Below are 16,776 nucleotides of genomic sequence, written 5' to 3'. Positions count from 1 at the left end.
CCAGGTGTCTCGGAGCAGGTGTGGCCACCCAGTTCGAAGCACTTCCCTGAAGCGGGCTGCCACTGCTGTCCGAGCAAAGGACAGCGAAGCACTCGCAAAACGGCTCAAGGAAATGCCAGTCACCTCTGCAGGGGGTGAGCTTACTTTGTCTCTCAACCTCATTTACGGCTAGGGGTTCCGAGGAATTTTCTACCTGCCGGCTGCCGTTGCAGTTCACCCAACTTGTGGCTCTGCCTATTGTTTCCCCACCAATGCAAGCTAATGGAGTCTTCCCTGAACCTAGTCCTGTCAAATCGTCGCATGCAGCTGTTACAGAGAAGGGAGCTTTGCGCTTTTGTTCAGCAAGGAGTAAAGTTGGAATGAGTGAGAATATCTGGGCAGGGACCACATTTTCACTCACCTAATCTATACCAGAAATTCAGAAGTATAATGGCAGTGTGCAGGCATGGGCAGTGTGCAAAGTTTGACCCTTAGTGCAGTTTTATGGCAATGCAGCTTACCACAATTCTTGCACGGTAAGAGAGCAGCCGAGTGTCCGCAATTACTCACTTCTAATGCGCACATCTTTTTGGAAAAGAAATTGCACGTGTATTAGAATCAAACAAATACTCTTAATTCTGTGCAATGGCTGCCTTCATCTTTTTATAGGTACACTGAAGTGAATTTTTCACGCTTTGGTTTTTGCTTGCGTTGCCTAGACTGGCTCAAACAAACACATTTCTCCTCGTTTATCCGGTCGGTAAGGCGATACTTGTTTTATAAACCCTGAAAGAAGAAAAACTACCATGAGTGGTCTGCGGAGGCTGCACCAACTACCGTATTTACTCGCATAATTTGCGCCCTCGCATAATTTGCGCACCCTTAAGTTTTTTTCCAGGTTTACAGAAAAAAAATTTTACTAGCATATCGTATTTGCACGAATATAATGCGAGGGTAGATTTTGATGGCATAAATAAGAAAAAAAAATATTATTACTATTATAACGCGAACTCTTGAGAACACAAAAAAGTGAAAAGAGACCGAAAGTCGACGTACGTTTTTCGTTTTTATTCTACTCGTCGTCACTGCTGATCTCCTTGTCACGGTCCATGAAGATCGCATCGTCGTTCGTGCCATCAATGTTATTAGAGATGCAACACTTGAGGAAGGCGCGCGACACAACTGAGCGTGGCATAGCCTCCCATGCATTCGCGATCCACTGGGCGACTTGCGAGATCGACGCCCACTTGACGCGTCCCGTCGGTGTGAGCGCCTTGTTGTTCTCGGCCAGCCACTCCTCGTACTCTCTTTGCACGCGATCCTTGAAGGGTTTGTTGATGCAAACATCGAGAGGCTGCAGTTATGAAGTCATGCCCCCGGGAATCACCACGAGGTCGCTCTTGGCCTCCCTGATGACGTTCTTGACTTCGTCAGTCAAGTGTCCCCTGAAGGCGTCCAGCACGAGCATGGACGTCTTCGCCAACGCCGTACCCGGGCGGTTGTCCCACACGACGCGAAGCCACTCGCGCATCATCGCACTGTCCATCCGTTGCGCCGCACACGAGTTGCCGACGTCTTCAGACAGGAGGATTGCCTTCTTCTTAAAGGATGCGTCATACTGAGTCCTCTTCTCCATGCGAGGTCCGTGGGTGCACGTAACTCATGAAACGCGAATGACTCTCGAGACAGGAAGACGGGGAAAAAAAGCACTTCAACAGATGCGGAACACAGAAATTCGAGTTCCGTTTGGCGCAACGCTGATGATGTGCAGAACCCGGCGGCAGCGGCGAGGGGCGATTGGGTGACCTTCGCTCTCGCCCTCTCCCTCATCCCGCTCATCCCGCTCGCGCCTTGTCCTCGCGCTCCTCTCGCGCCGTGTTTTTGCATTTTTGCGTGCCCGTCACAAGGGCGACGAGCGGCGACGAGTTCTTTCCAGATTCGGTTTTCCTCCTTTCACTTGGCGTGGTGTTCCCGTTCCTCGTTTCCTTCAACTGGTATGGCTTTCTCGCCTTTCTCCAGACTCGCGCGCCTCGTGGCTGAACTCAATTCCGAATATAACGCGAGGTGCGTTTTGGAGCACGTAATTTCGAAAAAAAAACTCGAGTTATATTCGTGCAAATACAGTATTTTGCGCTCCCTGTCTCGCCCAAGAGAACCCATTGGCACGTGCGCACAAACAAGCACGCTTTGGACGGCGGCATGGCGCGAGAGCAGTGATACACGATGCTGCGCGCCAATAGTCCCTTCATTCTTTTCTCACGTCTTCCCTTCTCCGTGTCTGGGTGCGCCTCCACTCCGCCCCTCCGTGGCGGAGTGCAGGCGAGGAGGAGCATTCAGGCGCCCTACCCGGCTACATTCAGCTGCTCTGCCCTTCCCGACACATGCACACCCTTCCTCTCGTCCTTTCCGCTGGGAGTCGGAACCAGTCCGATGCTACTCTTTCTAGTTTCGGTTCTATTATTGCGCGCCAAACGCCAGTGGCGCTGGGGAAACAAAATGCTCTCTTTCTCTCCCGTTTTTCTCTTCGCTCGTTCACGGAGCGCTTTCCCTCACCCCCGCGTCGCGCCGTCAGCCTCGTCGCCCCGTCTTGCTGCGCATGCGCGAGAACGGTTTTTCTGCGCGACGGCGAGGCCGACGCGCGTTTCATGTAGTGGGCTACTTCTCGTATGTGCTCCCTCGGACATTACGGTGCTACAAAAGGGACGCCAAGAACACCAGGATGAATCGTAACGCGAAGACTCCGAGTGCTGTTAGCAAAAGGTAAGAACGTCGTTCGTATGCCGTTCGTGAAGCTGAGCTGAAGGATAGGACTTGTGTTGTGCGTGTGCTGCACTTGAAGACAGACAAAGACAGACAACCTTGTCTGTGTTGTATTGGTCATCGGTGTTTCTCGCCGCACGTAGCGTTCGCGCACGTAACGCGAATAAAGTGTTCAAGTGATATTCGAGCTGACGTCGTTACTGCTCAAGCGGCGTGGCTTCGTGCCGGCGGAGCGAGGCCGGCGAGGCTTGCCCGTTGGAGGCAGCGGGGTGGCGGCGGCGGTTGCCGGGGGGGACAGGGGGTGGGGGGAAGGAATCCAACCGGCATGAGAAGGGAGAGCGTACCTCTCCCCCACGCCAACACCAACAGAGGGTGTTGCCCACGCAAGCTGCGCGCCCTCGCATTGTTGCCGTGGCAATTATAACGCCTTAAAGGCCAACATGGCGGTGGCGTTGCTAGGGCAACAACAACGAAGTAATGTTTCCCCAGGCTCACCAGGGGAGAATATGCCGCATGAGTCGCAATTAGCCCGGACGCTGGGTTGAAGGCTAAGAGTCCGCCTCCTGTCGGAACTGCTCGAGCGTGTGCCTTCCTCCTCCTTTCCTTTCTTTTGCGCCGTGAGAACTCGCACAGAACACACACAAAGGCAGACGCGTAGTCGGAAGCACTAATTTCTGCATCGGAGGTGTGAGAGGGCGTATCAGCCCCGCCGCGGTGTCGCCTTGCCGCCTCTTCTTTCCTCCTGCGTTCGCGCTGCGAGAGAATCCTCTGCCTCTTTTCTGCGTGTGCGCTGCGACGGAATCCTCCCTTTGTGTTCACGTTTTGCCGTTGCCGTCAGTCAGTCGCCTTTTGCTACAGTAGCGATGGGCTACAATAACTATACGGCGAAATTCAAACTCAGTGTCATTGAGTTTGCCGAGGAAAAAGGGAACCGTGCCGCCGCAAAGCACTTCAACGTGAATGAGAGCCACGTGCGGTATTGGAAGAAGCAGAAGAGTTCCCTCCAAAATACCAAACCTGGAAGGAGGGCGTTTCGGGGACCAAAGCAAGGAAAGTTTCCTGCCGTGGAAGAAGAGCTGTTGAAGTATGTTCGACAGATGAGGTCGTCCTGTCTTGCCGTGTCGTGGGAGATGCTACAGTTTGAAGCAAGGAAGATTGCGCACGAGAAAGGGATCCCTGCTGCTGCATTCAAGGCGAGCAGAGGCTGGGTGACGCGCTTCATGAGATGCCACCAACTGTCTCTCAGACAGAGAACGACCCTTTGCCAGCGGTTACCACAGGACTACGAGGAGAAAATTGTGTTGTTTCACCGCTTCGTGATTGGATTACGCCGAATGGTGAACTTCATCATGTCCCAGATTGGGAACGCTGACGAAACGCCACTGACGTTCGACATGCCGCCCAACACCACAGTGAGCGAGAAAGGCGTCTCGTCTGTGCCCATCAAGACCACTGGCTGCCCATCAAGACCACTCGGCAATAAGACAGCGGGGGGGTGGGGGGAATCTAAAGTTAATAATGTATAGCCAGTTCACATTTTTATTTACAATAGAATGTCAATGATACGAATCTCGCAGGACCACGAAAAATATTCGTATCATCTGAAATTCTTATGAACCAACACAGACCCCCAAAAATTGAGCAGTAAACAAAAGTTTTTGTTTATTTTCTTTCAAGGGAAGAAATCCGTGATTTTTCTCTGCTTTTTTTAACCTCCATGTCGCTGAGCTGTCCTTTCTGGGCTTTCGTCTCTTCACTCGCAGTGCCGAAGCTCGCTACACGCCGCTACAGTCAAGGCATGAACCACATGGTGCATTTTTGCACACGATTGGTGCACGTCAGCGTTGCGCGTGTGATTTTTTTTCACGCTCGTGTCGACGATTGTGGGCCCGTGGCAGCTTCTGCCTCGGTCAGAAAATGACGCGCGATGCACACGGCAGTGGGAGGAGCCCGACGGCTTGCACCAGTAGGGAGGCATGTGCTTTGTGGCGGCAGTTTCGAAGTGTTCGAGGCAGCCGGCTGGCTCCGCCGGAGATGTTTAGGCTTACTGCCCTAGTATAAATTTCATGGGCGCTTTTACTAGTGGCACGGATGATGTTTATAGTACCGTTTTCGCCCTCATTATCAGCTCCTTTACTGCACAAGCAACTTCGTGTGTGCCTTGAGCGGCATTTTAGCAGTCGCTTGAGCGCCCCGGGGCGCAGCTATTCGCAGCCAAAGCTGCCGCCATGTTGCTGCTGCCAGCTGCGCCGCGCGCAGCGGGCACGTGGTTTCGCAGTGGCCTGCGGCGTGCGCAGCACTTTTTTGCAAGCAGAAAACAACAGCCCAGCCGTTCCAGGAAAAAGAGTGACAAAGAGGGGAGAGAGAGCCCGTACTCGCTCGCTCGGCAGTTCGGCGCCTCGTTGGCTCGTTCGTATCATCCGCCGGGCCGCGCAGGTCCGTTTCTAACAGCCGAAATTTTAAGTGCGAATGCACTTTATAAGCGACCCCAAACCATCCACCGCCGGCGGCGGCGGCGGCGGCGTCCGCAGTGCTCTTCAAAGAAGAAACAGCATCCGGCGCCAGGTTTCGATCCGAGAACTTTGCGGCCGCAGCGCGACGCTCTACCGACCAAGCTACGGACGCGACGGTGATATCAGTGTTAGACGCGCCTTATATCTTTAACGCATTCAAACTACGTCGTCAGCGGCGTGCGTTGGCGACTCAGCGGCGTTATAGCAGCTTGATAACTGCGTGGTGTACACGTGATACTACAAACCCGATGGAAGAGATGGAAGAGAAGGCGGCGAGGCGGTGGGCTGCGGGGGCCGAGCGCAAGCGCCGCAAGCGGGCCGACAACCGTGCATTCGCACTTTCACATTCTCCCCCTCGGGGAAATGCGGGGGAATTTTTTCCCATTGCAAGCAATGCAATTTCGCCAGGACTTCTCAGAAATTTGTATTGTATTCCGAAATTCGTATCACCCAGAATCAGATCGAGATTCCACTGCAGTTTTAGCATTCCAAGCCGCTTAGATGACTTTCTTAAATAGCGCTTGTGCAGTGAGCGCCCCCTGAATTTCCACAAATATCTTGCCTCTAGCGACCGCATTCCTTAGGCGGAAAAGCGTTTGCAAATGTGTGGTGCCACTGACCGCTGTGCTAGTTCACCCAGGGCAAAAAGTGCTTCCCGCACCTTTGTTTTAGGCTGTAGGATAAAAGTTTTGGTTGATTTTAACTAACCCCTTAATACTATGCAACTTTGCTGACTCTTCTCTCGCCTTCAGTCAACCTTGGATTTTTCTACAAGCGTACCAGTCAGCAAAGCGTCACATGTGCGCTTGTGCGGAATGACTTGGACTTAGAGGAGTACTGACACAAAAATTGTATGTTACACTTTTATTGCTTTTATTGATGCTTAATGGCCTGGAAAACCTGAAACAGCACTTCAAATACTTCAGCGCGTGATAGTTAATTGCATTCAACGGCCTGAAAATCGTTCGTTTCAAATTCCCGCACTTTCATCCCGAACGGCGCCTATGACAGAATCCCGGCCTGACGTCACCGCTTTGTGCGGACGTCACCGGCGCCCGCTTGAGAGGGTGTTGCGTTGCTCATTGCTCGTGGGGCTGTGCGCATGAAGTGACGTCACGTGTTTCTGACGAGCGCTGTCGTGTCACTTCTTTTGGGTTCACGGGGTGATGTCACACTGATGTCCATTTGCTGAGTGCCGCTCCGCGTGCTGCTTCGTCAGCGCGATAAATGAGATCCAATTGAACTATGTTCTTCGCGTTGTAGGCCGCTCATATTTCAGCCAGGGTATTCTGTTGAGTGAAGGGAGCGAACTGTGTAATAATATTAATGCCGAAAATTGGTGTCAGTGCTCCTTTAAGAGCTTGATAGAGTCTACAAAGTGACAAACTAAAGGCACATTTTTCCTTGCACAAACGTGTCGTGGCTAAGTTTCAAATGAGTGAACGAATTGCGACGACCTGTTGGCCGTTGGCCGACTAAACGCTGGGCCGACCGATTCTGTCGGAGGGTCGGCAAGCCGTGCAGTAGCGCAGTCAAGCCAAGCCGTCTTGTTTCGACGTCATAGGAAATCGGCAAGGAGGATACAGAGAGGAGGATGGAATTTTCAAATTTCTTTTTCTACTGAATAAAGTCGCGTAAACGCAGCGAGAGTAGTTGAAACATGGCCTAAAGACTCCAGCGTACAATTTGTGCTAGTAATCCCGCAATGTTTACAAATCACTTCAGTGTCTCTTTTCAATGATGGCTGTTTCTACAGTGGGAAGAAAAAACAGGTGTGCTAGTAATCAGTGCAATGTGGTGCTCTCTAACCCTTTCACTGTCGGGTGTTTCTGGCCGTGTCGCACCCCCAGTGTTGGCTTGGTTTCCGGAATCTCAGGGAAGGAGCATAGGGATTTATTTGACAATGATAGCGTCCGAAACATAACACGTCGAAAGGAAAGAGTGTGGGTGAGAAATTGCCTTTTTTCCAGATATTTTCAGTTTGCCGTGCATGCTTTCGGCATGGCGACCCCACCATTTCAACATCAGAATCTGATGCCGTGGAACTCGCACCCCTTTCTCGGATGAGAAACTCTCAGAATGCGAATCCGAGTTTGGCTCGTATTCGGATCGGAATCGGAAGAACCATCGCTCCTGTCCACAGTCGAAGGCACCGTTTGATCAGCCATTCGAAAGTACCCGCGTGCATGGAGGGAGCACTTTCAGCAGCCCGCACAATGCACAGAAATGACATGTTGCGAAATCATGATGGCAGATAGAGATAAAAAGGGGATACAACATTGATACAACAATCTCGTTTGCTGCTGGCAGCGTCAGCTGAGGGCGTGGCGAGCGAGCGAAAGCCGTAATTGAGTCATGTTTTGGTCTATTGGAGAGGCAAGGGCACGCTGGGCTAACCTGGCGCATTGTAGCAGACATGTGACAGAATAAAGAAGCAGCCTAGAAACCTGTTGCGTGTGGCACAGCAACCCTTGCACCCATGATCGCATGCGTGCCACGCTGCATGGTCACTCATTCCGGCAGAGTACAGCGCGCGGAGTGACCATGCCCACCAACAACGAAGGGTGGGCGCGGTGGCTCTGTACTTTTCAGTGTACCGTTGTGTAGAGCTTGCGAGTGAAAATACGATCTAGTAGAAGGATTCGACAGATAGCGCGAACAGTCCAGGCACGGCAGCTTTGCTCTACGGTGCGATTTTTCGAACGCACAATGGGGAACGTACCGGTACGTCACTGACACTGCAAATGGGAAATGCGAAGATGTACCGGTACGTCAGGGACAGTGAAAGCGCTAGCCACACTGCACGATGAAGCCTTATAATTTGAATGGTGCTTGACGCAGTCAATATGTGCCAGAAATGTGGGACTTCATGGGTGTGGTTGTGCCAGTTCTGTGCAGCGGTGGAGTGTGTACATGTAACACCAGATGTATCCCTCACTGCACGGTTGCACCAGTGGCTGATGCTGGTGTGAACTTCTCTCTCTGTCCCGCGCACAGCTTCCAGTGCAGTGCTGCCCCAGGAGAGGCTAGAGGCGGGGCCCGCCGACGCGACATTGCTGCCGCCGCAGCAGGTGGCGTCACAGGTGGAGGTGGTGGGGGAAGGCGAGCAGCAGCAGGTGGTGGAGCTCTCAGTGGTGGACACCGTGGTGGAGGAAGCAGTGGTGGACCCTGGCACCCTCGGCCTGCCACCCCACCCGTGCGAAAAGGACGAGGAGGAAGAGGCCGCGGAGCAGGACATGGTGCCTCCTCTCCCCTTCGGCCACTCTTCTTCGAGCCCTGCTGCCCACTTCGACGGGCCACCAGAGGCAAGCATTGTCCCTCGCTCAGGGTAGCCTCACATGGCCAGAGAAGCGTGTTAGCATTTACGAGGTTCAGTTCCCTGTGCAGGCAGGATGGTCGACTACTGCCGGAGTCCAGAATGGGCCGTCTTTGTTCTTCTCTTCTACTTCCAGCTGATAATCTTCTACCACGTTTGTTTTGGTTGTGTAGTCGAGGCTGGCGCATCACTTGCCTCCTGGTGGAGTAAACACAGCCTCGATGCTTGCTAAGTTGCCTTGGAAGGTGGGCGGGCTGCTTGGACTTCGGGGTTTGGATGAGCAGCATTTCTGTGCCTTTTCATCATTGGCGATAATGCTAGGTCGAAAGACTCTTTAGCCCCTTTCCCACTGCTCTTGCGTGCAATCACTGAAGCCATTAGTGATTGGGGAAGTCGTGTTGTTGTTTGAAGCTTCGTCCATGTTGCAGCATTTCCTGTAGCTGTGCTGCTGAAAAGCTGACACCACATATTTTGTTGATTCAGTCTTGAAAAATGCCAACTGTTGGTCATCGCCGTAGGCGGCATGTTGTTTGTGCATGAGAACCTTACTGGGCATAGTTAGATGAGTTCCAAATGCACTTTGAAACTATAAACCAAGTGTTCTGTGGTTTTATGTCGGGATACAAAGTACCGTAATTACCTGATTCTAACGCGCCCCCGATTCTAACGCGCACCCGATTTTCCTGACAAAAAACCGAAAAAACTTGCACATCCGGTTCTAACGCGCACGGAACTGTGTGAGCAAGAAAAACGAATGCGAGAGAAATGGGTGATTTATTTCCCGAAGTCATCTCACTCATTTCACTCCTCGTCGCTCTCCGCTGACCACAACACTCTCGTCCTCGGTGCCGTCAAGCACGTTCGCGATGCCACACTTCTGAACTAACGTTCAACCATGGTCGATGAGATCGTGGCCCACGACTCACACGCCCATCCCGCGAGCTTCTCCAGAGGTGCACACTTCAGCCGACCGCTCGTTTTGAACGCGTGAGAGCCGCTGCTGCCACTGCTGTTATCAAGCGCGCAAGTGGAACGATTTGACGATTTGTGTGAACGCCGATAGAAAAGCCTAGGCGCCTATGCTTCCTGCGTCCGAAAAATCGTTGCTAAAAGTTCAGCGCCATCTTGACATGGCGATGGCGATGGGTGGGACAAAATTTCCGCTGTTTCGGTTTCGTATCTGATTCTAACGCGCATGCGATTTTTCGACCTATTTTTCCGGAAAAAAAGTGCGCGTTAGAATCGGGTAAGTACGGTAATCACAGTTACGGGCTTTGTCATGCTGGTGAACCAGCCAAGCACTGGATATAGCCAGTTCTAATACCAGCCATGTAAAGTAGGGAACAAATAGAATGGATGCAGGAAGCTGAGCAAGCGAATGTGTATTAGAAGGTTAACTCTTGCATTACGGCGAGAAAATGACCAATTTTAGGTGCTTCCACAAAAGAATTTTCTCTTGAGGAACTGGAAATATGTAGCATTGTTGTACATAAAATTGCAGCTTATGCTTTGCCCTTTCAAATGCGTAGCAGCAGTTGTGTGAGATGTACAATTATTCAGTTTAGTTGTCAAATAAAAAAAGTTCACAAAAAGTATGAATGCAATAGAAATAGGTGACTGTACTAAGCCAGAAAATTATTTTAGGGCATTTGAAATATCCAAGTTGTTCCTATATTCGATAGCTATGATTCACTATACAGTTAAACCTCGATGTAACAAAATCGGTAGATTTCGTAATTTACTTCGTTATATTGAAATTCGCGGTTATAATGAAGTGTTTGTTCCATGAAGCATTTCCTGCAAAAGAAAACGGGGGGTGCATACACGGCCGGCGCACTGTTTCTGTTTCCATCGGTGCTTAATCGTCTACGTGGGCATCAGCGTGAACCGCATGGAGCGTTTTCTCCTCGTGAAAATGCGCCCCTCAAGCCACAGGCGCGCTGACGCAGCCGCGGAGACCACCCGCGCGATTTGGGTAGCTCCAGCGACCGCTTCTAACCGCTCGCTGAAACGCAACTCGAGGGGCAAACGAAGGGGCACGCGAGAAAAAAAGCGGATAACGTGGGCGAAATGTTCACTGTGAAACGTCATACGCGCCGCTTACGAAGGTGCCCATCAAATATCCACGGCGGTGAACCTAGTCGTCTCTGGCGGGGCCAGCCGGCATCACCGAGTGCTTCGAAGCTCCCGCCATAGGGTGCGGGCCTCCCCATTGGCGAAACTGGTCAGGCTTCTCCCACTACCGCGCGCAGTGCGAGTCACTTCTTGGCAGAGGCAGAAATGGGCAGAAGCCGCCGCCGGTGCGCAATCGCGGACGCGGTGTAAGAAAAACGCGCGCACAAGGCTCATAACGATTCACGAATGCTTGCTGGAACGATGAAACCCAACCAGAATGAGCGAACTTGAACGAAGGGCAAGGCGGCGGCATGCAGTGGCAGCAGCCCCGCCAGAGGCGATTAGGCTTACCACCTTGGAGGATTTTTGATGGGCACTTTTGTAAGCGGCGCGTATGACGTTTAACAGTGAAAATTTCGCCCACGTTATCAACTTTTTTTTCTCGCGTGCCCCTTCGTTTGCCCCTCGAATTGCATTTCAGCAAGGGGTTAGAAGCGGTCGCTGGAGCTACCCACATCGTGCGGCTGGTCTCCGCGGCTGTGTCTGCGTGCCTGTGGCTTGAGGGGCGCGTTTTGTGTTTTTGCGGGAAGAAAACGCTCTATGCGGTTCACGCTGATGCCCCCGCAGATGACTAAGCTCCGACAGAAGCAGTGCACCAGCCGTGTATGCATGCCATGCAGTTTGTAAAGGGGCTCGCTGCATCCGCGGCATTGGGCGGCCAGTGTCGCTGTTCGCGTTTTATTGAGACCCTAGTTCGGCGCTTGACTTAAGAATTTTGTGCCTGGTTCCCCATGAAACTTCGTTACATTGAAATTCCGGCAAACAGGACTTTGTTACACAGGGGATGAAAATACATGGTGTGCATACACTTGAAGTTACAGAAAATTCCATGGTTCGTTACATCGAGGGTTTCGTTACATTGAAGTTCGTTACATCGAGGTTTAACTGTATACATCAGTCTGGATTTTTGAAGACCCGTCAATCTAGCGACCTTGACGCCTGTGCCATTCACTGAAGCAGTTGTGTGCCGGCAGAAAGCAAAGGTAAACATTGCAAGTTGAGCAGAAGACGTTCGTTCTGCTTAGTGCCTTTGTTTTTCGTAGTAGGTCTTGCAATTACTTCTCTTCTCCATCCTTTTCGGCTAGGGTTGTACGGGATCCAGGGGCAAAAAGGGGGTGAGGCCTTGTGACACTTGGTTGTACTCAAATATCTGCTTCGTCGGAACTAAAATCTGATGATCCCACGTCGTTGCTGGAGTCATCCTTGCTGCTGGGGTCAGACATCAGCTGCAGCGGCTGCCAAACAGCCTTTGTGGAGTGAGGCATGAAGTGGACACCACTTCCGCCCAACTCGGGGCTACCTTGGGTTCAAATTTCACTTGCAATGGGGCCTCCGCTATTGAAGTGTAAACAAACAAAACTGAAACTGAAAAAGGAGTGGCCAATAAATGCACCAGTTGTCTACAATGCCCTGTTTTGGGTTTTTGTGGGGGGGGGTTTGAAGTCATCTGAACTCCGTGTCCAGTGGCCTATAGCACCATAACGAAAGAGTTAATGAGGCATGGCATTAATTGATATGAACCAGAGGGATAGCATGCTTTGTGAGTTCTAGTTCACATTTTTCAGTGTGTGTGTCATTCGTTACTAAACAGTTTTATCGTCAGTGTGCAAGTCTGACGTAGAACTAGTCGTGCTCTCACCGGATGTAAAGTGACACTGATACTGCACTTGCTCATACATAGTGGTTAGTCACCGTATTGTGATCTGGGCACCATAACTTAGTACACACAAGTCCATATGGGGCATGCTGTATGCTTGCTGTTTTTTCGTCCACGTTGTTTCAGTAAGCGTCTCAGTGGCCATAGTGGATAGGTTCCAAGTAGAAGCAGCCTACGACCTTGGCAGCCACTCAATGGCCCCTTTGTTTTCTCCTCCGCCCTGCAGTCGTGCTCGCTACAGGTGGCCGCCTGCGAGAACGTCTCCAGCACGGGCACGCCAACGCCGGAGCCCACGGTGGAGTGCATGGTGGCCATAGGCGAGGAGTCGGCTTCCCCCCACGTGGAGGAAGGGGGCGGTGAGGCCCTGTCGGCCGAGCAGCTGCTCCTCAGGGTCTACGATGACAAGTCTGAGGACGCGTCTCCAACGCCACCGTCAGAGGGTTACAGCTTGCTCGCGGAAGAAGCCGATGAGGTGGTCGCCATGGAAGACGAATCCGCAGCCGAGGTGGAACCCGACATTGAAGATGTGGTGCCCCACGAGGTGGTGGTGCCGCATGAAGCTGCGCCGTTGCCAGAGGGCTTGCCGGGGCAGGTGGACCCCATGGAGCTGGACCCGGAGGCTGGGGTGGTGTTGGCTTCTGGTGAGGTGCCACCCACGGTGGGTGCCGTGGAGGAAGTGGTGTACCTGGCTACCCCCGTGGAACACAGCTCGGTGCTGATGCCCACCGATGAGGGGGGCCCCTCAGTGGGTGACCTTGTGGCAGCAAACAACATGCTGCTGCTGCAGGAAGAGCGGGTGGACCCCCACCGCCGCCAGCACCACCACCACGGGGTGGAGGAGCACGGCACGGTGGGCACAGTGGAACAGGTCGCCATGGAAGTGGTGGCACAGGAGGTGAGCTTCACTCTGCCCTGCCGTCCCCATTGCCGGCTTTTCTTAGAAAACTTCTGCTGGTAGACGTTCCCCTTGGTGCGAGAGCACTGGGCGTGCCGTTGCCAAACTCTTTCGTTACGGCGAAAAAACGGCTAATTTTGAGTGCTTCCACAAAGTTATTTTTTTCTCTTGAGCAAGTGGACACACTTTGGATTGCTATGCATGCAATTGTAGCTTATAGATTGCTCTTCCAACAGCAGTTTCGTGATAAGGTACAATTATTTACAGTTTATTGGTCAAGTAATCAGAAAAAAGAAATTCACAAAAAGAAGTATGCACACAACGTATTTAGGAGGCTGTACTGGGCCTAAAAATTATTTTAGGAATTCTAAGATATACAAATTGTTCCTACATTCCCTGGCTGTGATTCAATACATAAATCAACACTGTACACCAACTTCTGGGTCTCTACGGGGTTGTCAGCATAGCAGAACTGACGGCTGGCCCACTCCTCGAAGCCGCTCACGGATAAGTCGGTCTCTCTAAAATATGTATCCAAGCATACTTTTTTGTGTTCTCACACGAAATCTTTGTCACTTCAGTGGTAAAAAAAACAAGAAAAAAAATCTAGCGCTCTTGGTAAGCGTTGTGCATCACTCTGTAGCGCTTATCGGACAGGAGTGCCAGGCTATCTTGATGGTGATAATGCGATACGGTGTGGTGAATTTTGCAAAATATCCCCGCTGTACGTTGTCCTGACCCTACACATCAAAGTACAACTGGAGTCGTCAGATAGGAAGCACGTTTTGATCATACATGCAGCGCTAAGTCAACGGACCTACCTTGCAGCACCTGTCGAAGTCTGGGGCATTTGAATGGGAGTGTCTTCATCAGAACTAAAATCTAACGAATCCACATCGTTAGTGGAGTCATCACTGCTGCTGGGGTAACAAAAACCAGTGGCAGCAGCTGCCAAAGTTCCTGACGCTGCTGTCCGCTTTTGCCGAGTGCGCTGTGAAGCAAACACCATGTCTACAGAACTCACCGCTGTCGCGGACTCTCGGTGCCGTCTCCGCACGCGAAATGTCAACAAAACGTAATAAAATCAAAAAAGAAGTTGTCAATAAATACAGCAGATGGCGTTAATTGTCTGCAAGGCGCCGTTTTTAGCTTTCGCGGTACGTTTGAAATCATTGGAACTCCATGTCCGATGGCCTGTGGTGCCGTAAGGAAAGAGTTAAAAGGACGTGACTATGAAGCATCCTGAGCAAAAGGACGCTGAGCTAGCAAACAGGTCTTATCTACGTTACTAGGCGCATGGACAGTGTGAGTGTGGTTCTGTGGTGGAAGTAGCGCATTTGGAGGAGGCGCTACATGTTGGCGGAAGTGTGCCCTAGCAACTGGTGCAGTGCTGGGCGACTTCCCGATATGTTAGAAGTGCATACCGAGAAGCCGTTGGGACACTGTGGTTAGACGGAATAGAGGGGCCTGCCCTGGTGGTCAGTGCTTGAGCTTGATGGCGGGCCGCCTCATCACTGCCTATGCTGGTGTGGGCCGGGGTCCACAAGAGTGACACAGGCTGGGTGGGGGGCTTCTTCCGCAAGATTTGCAGGCTTGACATTTGATGAGGCCTGCAGTTCTTTGCTGCGTACTGTCACCTCTGACTTGTTGGGCAAGGCGCCAGGTTCATTGCTGTGGGGGGTCACGTGCAGGAGCCTGCCCTGGACACAGTGGCACAGGTGGTCGAGGTGGAGGAGGTGCCTCTGGAACTGGACATGCTGGAGCCCTCACCGCCCCTGGTGTTCCAGGCCGTCGTCCGGCCCAACTCGAGGAGTGCCACACCCGACCCGGCCATGCTCATCCACGGCGCGCAGCCCCTGGTGGTGGTCACACGTCCTTCGAGTGCTCCCATCATGGCGCCCGAAACGGTGCTCTTGAGGACTGCAGGGACGCGCAAGTCCCTCAGCTGCCGTGACCTGTTGGCGCTGCAGCAGCAGGTGTCCTCGTCAACAGCGGCCGTCTCACAAGCGTCCTCCACGGGACCACAGCAGGTGTGCGTGTCCATCGAACAGGGGAACGTCGCGCTTGTGCCCATTGTGGTGTCCGGGAACAGTCGGCGGCGGGGTCAGGGCGACGACGGTGCCGGCCGTGGCAGTGGTGGCGTGGAGCAAGCCAATGCGTGCGCATGCAGCCTGCGGCCAATGGCGGTGTGCCGTAAGTGCGGTGCCTTCTGCCACGATGGCTGCATCGGCCCGTCCCACCTGTGCGTCACGTGCCTGATACGGTGACGGGACGCATCGGCGTTGCCCAACAGAGCGCGAAGCACTGTGCCGATGCAGTGGAGCAAATGGAGCTACGAACGCACACCTGCTACTGCCCACTGTTGTAGGGTCCTTGTCTATATGGAGGTGAAACAAACAGCATGACACGGACGTGCTTCCGAAGAATGGCTAGCCTGCTCTGGTGCGCTGAAATCTGCGTGGATTGCATTTTGTACTGTTAATTGTTGTGGTCTTTTCTCCCCCGCTCATTTCGTTTGTGTTTGTTTTGGTGCAAGCTGCCCAATGTCTTAATATTTATTCAGCTCAGTCTTTGCTGGCGCAGTCTACAGAGGACAGCTTTGTGTAACGCCATTACTACTACTTTTAGCGCCTGAAGGCGCTGGCAGAACGGATGCAAGAGCTGCAGAGTCAAATGTTTAGCCCCGCGATCATTCCTTTGCTAGATGGAGCGTGGGAGTGCCCTGTCAAAAATGTGCATGTTGCCTTGTTCAGCAGCTGCTGAAGTTTTGAATTGCTTCCCAGCACCTTTACTTCACCCTGCGTAGTGTCGCGGTCAGAAGAAAAACATTGAAACCGCTGGGTCAGTTTATATTTGTTTCCTTGTGTTATCCATGGAGCACGTGGTGGAGTGGAATGAAGTGGCGGCATGTCCGTTGCCTATTGGGAGCATACCTTCTTACTTATTGCGGCTCATTTGTACATGGTTTAAACGAAAGTCGGCATGTGTGCAGTGTGAAAGGATATTTATTTGACTCGTTTTCGACGTCTTAACTTGGGCTGTGGTTATCTGAGACGAGACTCAAGTGTATGCAGTTCCTCTGGGAAACTTTCAATTACGTGTGTTCATGACTCAAACGAAGTGTTGCAAAAGATGCTTGTTGCGTAAGGTTACCTTTAGTATATAAATATATAAATATATATATATATATATAGACCAGCTATGCTGGGTCTTCAGTTTTGCCACTTCAGATATACAGGCTCTTTTCCTCATTGTAAATAAATATTTCCAGTTCGATAAAGCAGACTCCTTTTCTTCAATCCAGTACGCAGATTCTGGGATGGTGTATTTGTGAAATGCAGGTCTGTGATGCAGGTGATGTTTTGATTTTGAGGCAAATACGAAGCAAGTAATTATTTCGTTCTGACAGCCTCGAATTGAAGCAAATATTTCTGAATAAGTTTGCGAACAATTTTCGGAGCAAGTTTTAGTAGCTGGCCCA

At 51.8% G+C, this 16,776-nt stretch overlaps 1 protein-coding gene across 13 annotated transcripts in view; it reads left to right on the top strand.

Moving 5' to 3' along the window:
• Positions 1 to 16,575, top strand: part of Asx (transcriptional regulator additional sex combs) — a 40,899-nt gene extending 24,324 nt beyond the window's left edge. For all 13 annotated transcript variants that reach the window (XM_077691260.1, XM_077691259.1, XM_077691262.1 and 10 more), the window contains 4 exons: positions 5 to 134; positions 8,250 to 8,557; positions 12,627 to 13,295; positions 14,987 to 16,575. In XM_077691260.1, coding sequence (XP_077547386.1) covers positions 5 to 134; positions 8,250 to 8,557; positions 12,627 to 13,295; positions 14,987 to 15,562 — 1,683 coding nt within the window. In that variant the 3' untranslated portion in view covers positions 15,563 to 16,575. The remainder of the gene's footprint in view (positions 1 to 4; positions 135 to 8,249; positions 8,558 to 12,626; positions 13,296 to 14,986) is intronic.
• The last annotated feature ends 201 nt before the right edge of the window (positions 16,576 to 16,776 follow it).

The sequence above is a fragment of the Haemaphysalis longicornis genome, unplaced genomic scaffold (assembly GCF_048455015.1).
Source record: "Haemaphysalis longicornis isolate Haplotype H1 unplaced genomic scaffold, Haemaphysalis longicornis Haplotype H1 scaffold_10, whole genome shotgun sequence".
NCBI classification, from domain to species: domain Eukaryota; kingdom Metazoa; phylum Arthropoda; class Arachnida; order Ixodida; family Ixodidae; genus Haemaphysalis; species Haemaphysalis longicornis.
The sequence above is the reverse complement of the archived record's forward strand: the minus strand, read 5'-3'. Positions and strand labels throughout refer to the sequence as shown.